Below are 7,560 nucleotides of genomic sequence, written 5' to 3' on the forward strand. Positions count from 1 at the left end.
ATTGTAAATTCAAGTTAATTAATTTTTTATGAAAGGTTTTCAAAAATAATTTGAATTTTTAATTTAATCTTTTGAATCTGTACTATAAATGAAACGAGTGATTAAAAATGGATGTAAGTCTGCTTGAACTAAAATAGAAGTTTTTTTTATCTAATTCCTTTTTCTATTATTAATATATTTATTATTCATCAACAATCCATGATAATTTTGAAAAGTTAATTTTTTGGAAAATTAGTTAAAAAAAAAAATAAAATAAAATAAATAAAAACAATAAAAAATAAAAGATTTTGTTATCAAATGGATATACCTTATTTAATGAATATTGCTTTATATTTAAAAACTGTCAAAGACATTTATTCTTTTTTGTTTATTTCTAAAAAATGTAAAGAAGCACTTAGTAGATTAAAAATTAATCCATTTATTGATGAATTTAATGATAATGAATATTTTGAAAAAACAATCCATTTTATTCTTATTACATTTCCTTCCTTAGAAACCATTTCTGTTCCATATAAATTCTTTAAATTATTTCTTTCTTCACATAATTTTCATAAAAGAATTCAAATTAATTCACCCACAGTATTTGATTCTAACTTATTAATTAATTTAGATGAAAATTATTATAATAAAGATATTTATTCTTCAATTTCTTCAATTAAAAATGGATTTTCATTATTTGAATTAACACTAATGAAGTCATTAGAAAAAATAACAATTGAAAATATTACTTTATTAGAAAGTCTTATTTTACTTCCACATATTAAAGAAATAATAATTATTAATCCTATAAATGATGATATTAAGTATTTTAATTCTACTATTAATCAAATGAGAAAAAGTAATATGAATATGCATATTTTATTTAAAATTATTTTAAAAAATACTATTCATTTATCTCTTTCAAATTATATCATTTTACTTAAATTACAACAATTATGTTGTTTAGAAATTTATGATTTTAGAGATAAATCTATTCAATCTTTCACTAATGATTATTGGTTACTTCCTTCTTTTATTACTTTACCTGAAATTACTTTCATTCATTCAAATTATTCTAAATTACTTTTAAAACTTAATCAATATATTAAAACACAACCATTAAATATAAATTCTTTAATAGAAAATAAAGAATTATATGAAATCCTTTCTTTATTAGAAATAAATAATTATTTTATTCTTCCATTTAATTCTTATCAAAATAATTCACTTCATTTTCAAAGTAATTGTCTCAATACTATTCATTTTGTTGGATTAAAAAAAATAAATGTTCAACAACTTCCACAAATTATTACTCTCCAAATAACTTTATGTTCTAATATAAATATAACTAATAAGTATTGTAAATATTTTATTATAAAATGGAGTCATCATTGTTCATTCAATTCTAGTAATATTAATCAAGTTAAAATACTTCAATGTCATGATATTTCATTTATTAATAATCAAATTAAACCAATTGAAATAGAGGCAATAAAATTTAATAATTCATCTCTATCAAATCTTAATTGTTCTTTGTCTTGTATTTCATGTTATTGTCTCACTGTAACAAATTGTTCTCTTTCATATCTTTCACTTTCTGATTGTGTATCTCTTATTATAAATTCAAATATTTTTACTTCTTCATCAACGTTTGTTCCTGTTTCAATTTATAATATTAATTCAAGTACAATTTATCTTCCTGAATCAATCGAATTAAACGCTTCATTATCTTCATTATTATCAATTATTTGTCCTTTAACAGATTTAATTCCAACAGAATTAATTCAATCATCTACTAACTCAGACAATACTGTTCATTTAAATATTAATAACAGAGAACTTAAACTTATAGAACCTTTATTATGTCCAATTTCATTTGATGGTGATATTTCTATTTCAATTTCACATAAAGTAAATAATCCTCTTAATATTATACAATGCTCAAATCTTAAATTATCTTCAATTGGTTATAGAATTAAATCACTTATAATTAATCAAGTTGGCATCTTGACTGTATCTAATTGTCAAATAGAAAATCTTAAAGCAAATCATATTCAAAAACTAATCCTAACTAATAACTCACAAATACTATCTTCATCTATAACAAAACTTGATCATTTATAATTCATTATTATTTCTTCTTTTTCTTATTTTGTATTAGAGTTCTATACTATTATTATAATCTAAAAATAAACAAGTTAGATACTTCTAAATCTAAAAAGCTATTTTTTTCATTCAAAGTTACTTTATAATTATTTATCTTATAAACACTTTCATTTCATTTGAAAAACTTTCATTTTTATAGAAATTAAGTATAATTCATTTTTTTATTCATGAATTATATTCAATAGATTTTCTATGAATATAGAGAGACTTATTATTTATTGTTTTTTTTTCAAGATAGAATAAAGGTATTTGTCAAAATATTTAACTTCATCAATATTATTATTAAAACAACATACTATAATATTTGATTATTAAAATTAAATTATATCATATAAATATAAACTACAATTTATTATTTCAATTATGACATAAAAATAAATTAGATATTAAATTTGCTTATTGCTGGTAACACAGATAAATTAATAAAAAACATTCTCTTCTGCTTTGAAAAAGAACTTGTTTTCAATACTCATTTTAAATTCAAAAATAATTAAATTATTGTTACTTTTCTTACTCTTCTTGTTCATTAATTCCATCAAACTTTGAAATATCATCTTCAGTCACTCTAACAATAAATTGAGAAGCTCTGATTAATTCTCCTTTATAAAAAAGATAAACATAAAATAATCCTCCACATAATTCTATCAATCCTCCAAATAAAGTCCAATAATTTAAACAACATAAAATACCACTTCTATATAATTAATATAAATTTACTTTCTTTGAAACTTTAACCAACCAAAAAAACAAACATTAAAAAGAAATATATCTTGAAATAAGGTTCATATAACTTTTGAATAAAAACACCATCCATCTGAACTGGTTTTTCAATGACATAAGTTATTACTGAAGAAACAATGGCTATTCCTCCAATTAATTGATTCCATCCAAACCAACACAACGAGATTAATCCCAGAATTAATTGAACTAAAACATTAAATACTTTTGTTAAAATAAACACAAATATCCAACAAACATGGAATAGACGCAAGTGTAACTTTTCTTACAATATCAAGATAATCTGATTTATAATATTCTTCTATATCAATATACTTAGAAAGGAAATTAAAACTTCGAGCACGTATAATCTGATAAAATGTTACTAATCTTTCCCAACGAGTTGGTGGATCAACAGGTGACATAAACACTAACTATAAAGAAAGTATCACTTTAATAAAGTAAAGAAAAGATCACTTTCCTTTTCTCTCTTTTTCAAATGACTCATCAAAAAAGCAAAAACGAAAAAAAAAATAAAATGTTGAATTTAAAGTTCTTCATAATGAGCACTCAAGAAGGTGATGAGGATGATGGAAATCTCGAAGTAAAGTTATCAATTAGAGGAGATGGAGAAAGGTTTCATATTAATATGGAACAACCAATATTATTAAGACTTCCTGAAGATGAAGCAAAAGTGTTGAGAGAACAAATTCGAAGTGGTGATGTTGATTTTAATATTGACATTCCTCAAGGAGAAAATTCTGGTAAATGTATTTTTAATGGAAAAGAATTCTGTGCAACACTTGTTCGTCTTCCTTGTGTTGTTGAAACCCATAAATCATATGATGACGTTGCTTTATATAAAACTGGTGATATTGGGCAAGCAATTATAATTCATGAAAAAGATAATATTCCTAAGATTGATGATAGTGGTAGACTCAAATCTGGACTTACTCCTCCAACTAATAGAATTGTAAATAAATTCCAAAAGCCAATGACTCATGCTGAAAAAGAAAGAATGAAAGAACTACACAAGGAGATTAAGAGTAAAGTAAATGACCTTCCTAAGTCAGAAGAAGATAATTAAATTATATTTTATTAATTTTTAGTTTTAGCTTTTTACTTTTTTAATTTAATTTCTACAATCATAATTATAATAAATTTTATTATTATAATGTTATATTAATAAAAGAAAATGGAAAGTCATAAATCATCTCTTTTATTGGATGACCACTTTGTCTAATTAAGGCAATGGAGAATATTACTTTTGAATCACAACCAACAAGTGACAGTCTTGTTGGAGGAGAGAGGAGTAAAGGAGAAGATGAAATTGAAGTTATGAAATTATGGAAAGATAAAGTTGATCATAAAAAGAATTCAGTAGATAAAGAAATTAATGACACAGAAATTGAAGTTGGAATAGAAACTTCCAACAAACCTGAAGAACAAGAACGAGAAGAAGAACCAAAAGAACAAAATCGTATTATTAAAAAGTTTGAATTTAAAGTTTATACAAAGAATCAACCTCAATATTTCAGTCTTCTTAATAAAGAAAAAGAAGAAACAAAACCAAGAAGATCTAGTTTTTTAAGTAAAAAAAGTATTGAAATAATTAAACTTCCACCATTTAATGAACTTAAATTACCTAGACTAGATGCATTTTCATCTGACGCTCAAACATGTCTTAATCAAAATATCCAATATCAACAACCACCCTTTTTTGTACAACAACCAGAAATAATTAATAATACCCAAGAGATAATACATCAAAAAGAAGAATTTTCATTATATCCTACAGTTTCTTTTTCTACTGATACTGAACAATATGATTGTTGTAATTCTTTTATAAATCACAGTGAACAATATCTTCAAGCAGAACAACAATATCATATAAATGATGAATTCTCTAATTCTCTACTAATTCCAAATAAAATTGGAATTAATATAAATGCCAATTATCCATACCAAATATTACAAATGAATAGAGATAGTTCTGTTATGCCATCTCAACAAATTCAAAATGAACTTTTAAGTGAACAACAATCTTATTTAGACTTTAATTCTTTATCTACTTATATTATTGACTTTTGTGCTCAAAATAAAAATATTAGTTTTCAAATTACTGACTCTTATATTAGACTAACTGGTCCTAATAATACTTGTCTTACTTTTAATCAAAATGACCCAATAGATCCTCTCTTACATTTTCAACTTCCTATTGTAAATGGTTTGTTATTTGTGATTTCTATCATTTTTAACTTTTAATATTCTTCTCACAATTATTAGATTCTGAACCATTACAATTAGAGTCATTATCAACAGCTCCTATCTCTCTTACGGAATTATTATCTTTGTTCTTTCATGTGAATTAATTTAATTTTTTCTTTCTTATTTTTCTAAGTATAAAAGAAAAGAGATCGAAGGTGGCACGTCTGAAACACCACACATAAACCCTAGTACAAATTTATACTTCGACTCTCCCAGTTATTATCTGGTTATGACGGTGCCTTTGAATTAGGAATGTATTAGGGAATGCTGCAAAGGGTGCAGCAAGAGAATAAAGTAGAATATTACATGGATGTAATATAAGAATCTACTGAAGTGTGGGTATGACTAAAAGAAGATTAGTCAAAGTAATACAGTAGTAATAAAATGATTCCTTCTTCCATTCATAAAATAAGAAAAATGAAATTCCTTAAAATTAAGGCAGAAAACAAACAAAGGCTTAAAAAGAAGAATTAAGCGAAGAAGTTTGAAAAACCTTAATAAGAAGAAATAAAAGAAAGAAGTGCTTTCCTCATTTTGCAAGAAAAACATAAAGAATAGGTTTAACAAAGAGATTACTCTTTTTTAATAAGCTCAGGGATGGGATTAGTCTCCCCTGAGCTAGGAAGAATAGATGAAAATTCTATTAAAACTTAATTAACTAATTTTTATTTTCTAAGTATAAAAGAAAATGCTCTTTTGGTTAATATAAAAAATAATAAATGTTAATTATCTAAATAACCATGTTCCTTAATAAATGCATATTGGTCAGGTATTTCTTGTAATGCTTTAACAGCAAATACTATATCTTGAAGATCAGGGCGAGCAGAAACAACTTCATAGAAATTAACAAATTGAAAGTTATCGAACTTGCTTTCAGTTAAATTATCATCATAATCTACTCTTTATTAATTTAGTTGAAAGTAAATAAAATAAAAAACAAACTTTCCATCTTATCAAATGGACCATCTCCAACACCAATAGCAACAATTGAAAGTGGATAATTAGACGCTTCAATAATGGCTGCTGTAGTATCTTTTTCATTATCAACTTGACCATCACAAATAATTAAAAGGATATGATAAGAATGTGTAGTACGAACAATGTCAATAGCTTTTCTAATTAATGGAGCAAAATTTGTTGGTCCAGACATTTGAACACTTGGTGTTATTTCATTATATCTTCTCAAAACTTCAGCAACTCCAGCACATGGAGCTTCATTAGGCATAAATGAAAATATACTTTTATTAGTGGTAGTGACATCTCCAAATCCATATGTTGGAATTAATCTATCATCATCAAAAGGTTCTAAAGCACGTCCAATAGCATCAATAACTCGTTGGTATGGATTAAAAATAGGATATTGTGGATTAATATAATGTAAACATTGTCCACCAAATGATACTTTTCCTGTCCATGTATTTGATTTAGTATAATCAATACCAATAAGTAAGTTGGAACTTTCTAATCCTGCATTTCTTAATGCTTGTTGAAGTTCTTCCATAGTTGAAAACTGATCAGGGATGCTGTGTTTATTTGATTTTGAAGTAGAAGTAGTTTTCTTGGATGAAGGTTTTGTATTTTGACTTCCCATAATAAATTCAATGACTTATGATTTAAAAGCAGTTGACTTTTATAGTTAAAAGAGACACAAAGAGACAACTCATCTTTTGAATTATAAATTGTTATTACATTGAATTATTCTTTTTTTAATAATTAAAAAAAATGAAATTAAATTATTATTTTGTAAAATTTAAATTAAGCAATTATATCCCATTTACCTGTTGTATCTATAGTAATTGGTCCAATAATATCTGACCCTTCTGAATCTACTACACCTAAAAGATATTGATTTCCTGCCCAACAATGATTTAAATAAAGAATTTTCATACATCTCTCAATTAGATGTTCAGCTTCTTCTCGAGACATATGATCTTTCCATTCTTTTCGTAATAGTGGCATAGCCATATGAGCACCTATACCACTAGCAACATAATTTTCTGTAAATGATGTACCATACATATCAGTTTGTCCAAGGAAAATTTCATCTTTTTTAACTCCTCCAACAATCAATGTAACAAATAATGGTTTTTGATCACATCGATGTTTGTATAAAATACGTTGAGCATAACTATATAATTCACTTGGTTTATATCCATTTTCTTTACCTTCACAACATTCATCACCATTGCTATTTAAATTAAATCCAGATAATAAATTATTATTTGAAGAATAACAAACACTTTCTTTTGTAGTGTTTCATTTAATTCAATGAAATCAGAATATTCACCTGAACCAGCAATTATTGTGTATTTCCCTAATTTTATGACTCGTTCTAAATCTTTGAATAATGCCATAGACCCATATGATCCAAGTGTATCTGCGGCAATAAGAACACCACCTTCATATTTAATACCAAGAACAGAAGCTGTA

The 7,560-nt window shown here is 24.9% G+C and overlaps 6 protein-coding genes across 6 annotated transcripts in view, besides 1 other annotated feature; 3 read left to right on the plus strand and 3 right to left on the minus strand.

The window, feature by feature from the left end:
* Positions 1–297: 297 nt before the first annotated feature.
* On the plus strand, positions 298–2,103 carry EHI_137070 (uncharacterized protein; the record flags this gene model as incomplete). The annotated part of the gene is made up of 1 exon (XM_647498.1): positions 298–2,103. One exon carries the CDS (start codon positions 298–300, stop codon positions 2,101–2,103), a length of 1,806 nt encoding a protein of 601 aa, XP_652590.1.
* A 552-nt stretch (positions 2,104–2,655) lies between these two features.
* EHI_137080 (uncharacterized protein) lies at positions 2,656–3,287 on the minus strand (the record flags this gene model as incomplete). The annotated part of the gene is made up of 3 exons (XM_001913843.1): positions 2,656–2,839; positions 2,898–3,072; positions 3,122–3,287. 3 exons carry the CDS (start codon positions 3,285–3,287, stop codon positions 2,656–2,658), a joined length of 525 nt encoding a protein of 174 aa, XP_001913878.1.
* A 137-nt stretch (positions 3,288–3,424) lies between these two features.
* Positions 3,425–3,949, plus strand: EHI_137090 (TFIID subunit, putative; the record flags this gene model as incomplete). Its single annotated transcript, XM_647497.1, has 1 exon — positions 3,425–3,949. The coding sequence occupies one exon, from the start codon at positions 3,425–3,427 to the stop codon at positions 3,947–3,949; it is 525 nt and encodes a 174-aa protein (XP_652589.1).
* Positions 3,950–4,113: 164 nt separating this feature from the next.
* Positions 4,114–5,127, plus strand: EHI_137100 (uncharacterized protein; the record flags this gene model as incomplete). The annotated part of the gene is made up of 1 exon (XM_647496.1): positions 4,114–5,127. The coding sequence occupies one exon, from the start codon at positions 4,114–4,116 to the stop codon at positions 5,125–5,127; it is 1,014 nt and encodes a 337-aa protein (XP_652588.1).
* Positions 5,128–5,279: 152 nt separating this feature from the next.
* Positions 5,280–5,799: a repeat region.
* Positions 5,800–5,852: 53 nt separating this feature from the next.
* On the minus strand, positions 5,853–6,721 carry EHI_137110 (uncharacterized protein; the record flags this gene model as incomplete). Its single annotated transcript, XM_647495.1, has 2 exons — positions 5,853–6,025; positions 6,073–6,721. 2 exons carry the CDS (start codon positions 6,719–6,721, stop codon positions 5,853–5,855), a joined length of 822 nt encoding a protein of 273 aa, XP_652587.1.
* Positions 6,722–6,885: 164 nt separating this feature from the next.
* EHI_137120 (calcium-dependent protein kinase 2, putative) overlaps positions 6,886–7,560 on the minus strand; it is a gene marked incomplete at both ends in the record, with an annotated part of 1,402 nt that continues 727 nt past the window's right edge. The window contains 2 exons of the mRNA XM_001913844.1: positions 6,886–7,318; positions 7,369–7,555. Coding sequence (XP_001913879.1) covers positions 6,886–7,318; positions 7,369–7,555 — 620 coding nt within the window. The remainder of the gene's footprint in view (positions 7,319–7,368; positions 7,556–7,560) is intronic.

Source organism: Entamoeba histolytica, genomic scaffold (genome assembly GCF_000208925.1).
Source record: "Entamoeba histolytica HM-1:IMSS scf_1104750518397 genomic scaffold, whole genome shotgun sequence".
NCBI classification, from domain to species: domain Eukaryota; phylum Evosea; order Mastigamoebida; family Endamoebidae; genus Entamoeba; species Entamoeba histolytica.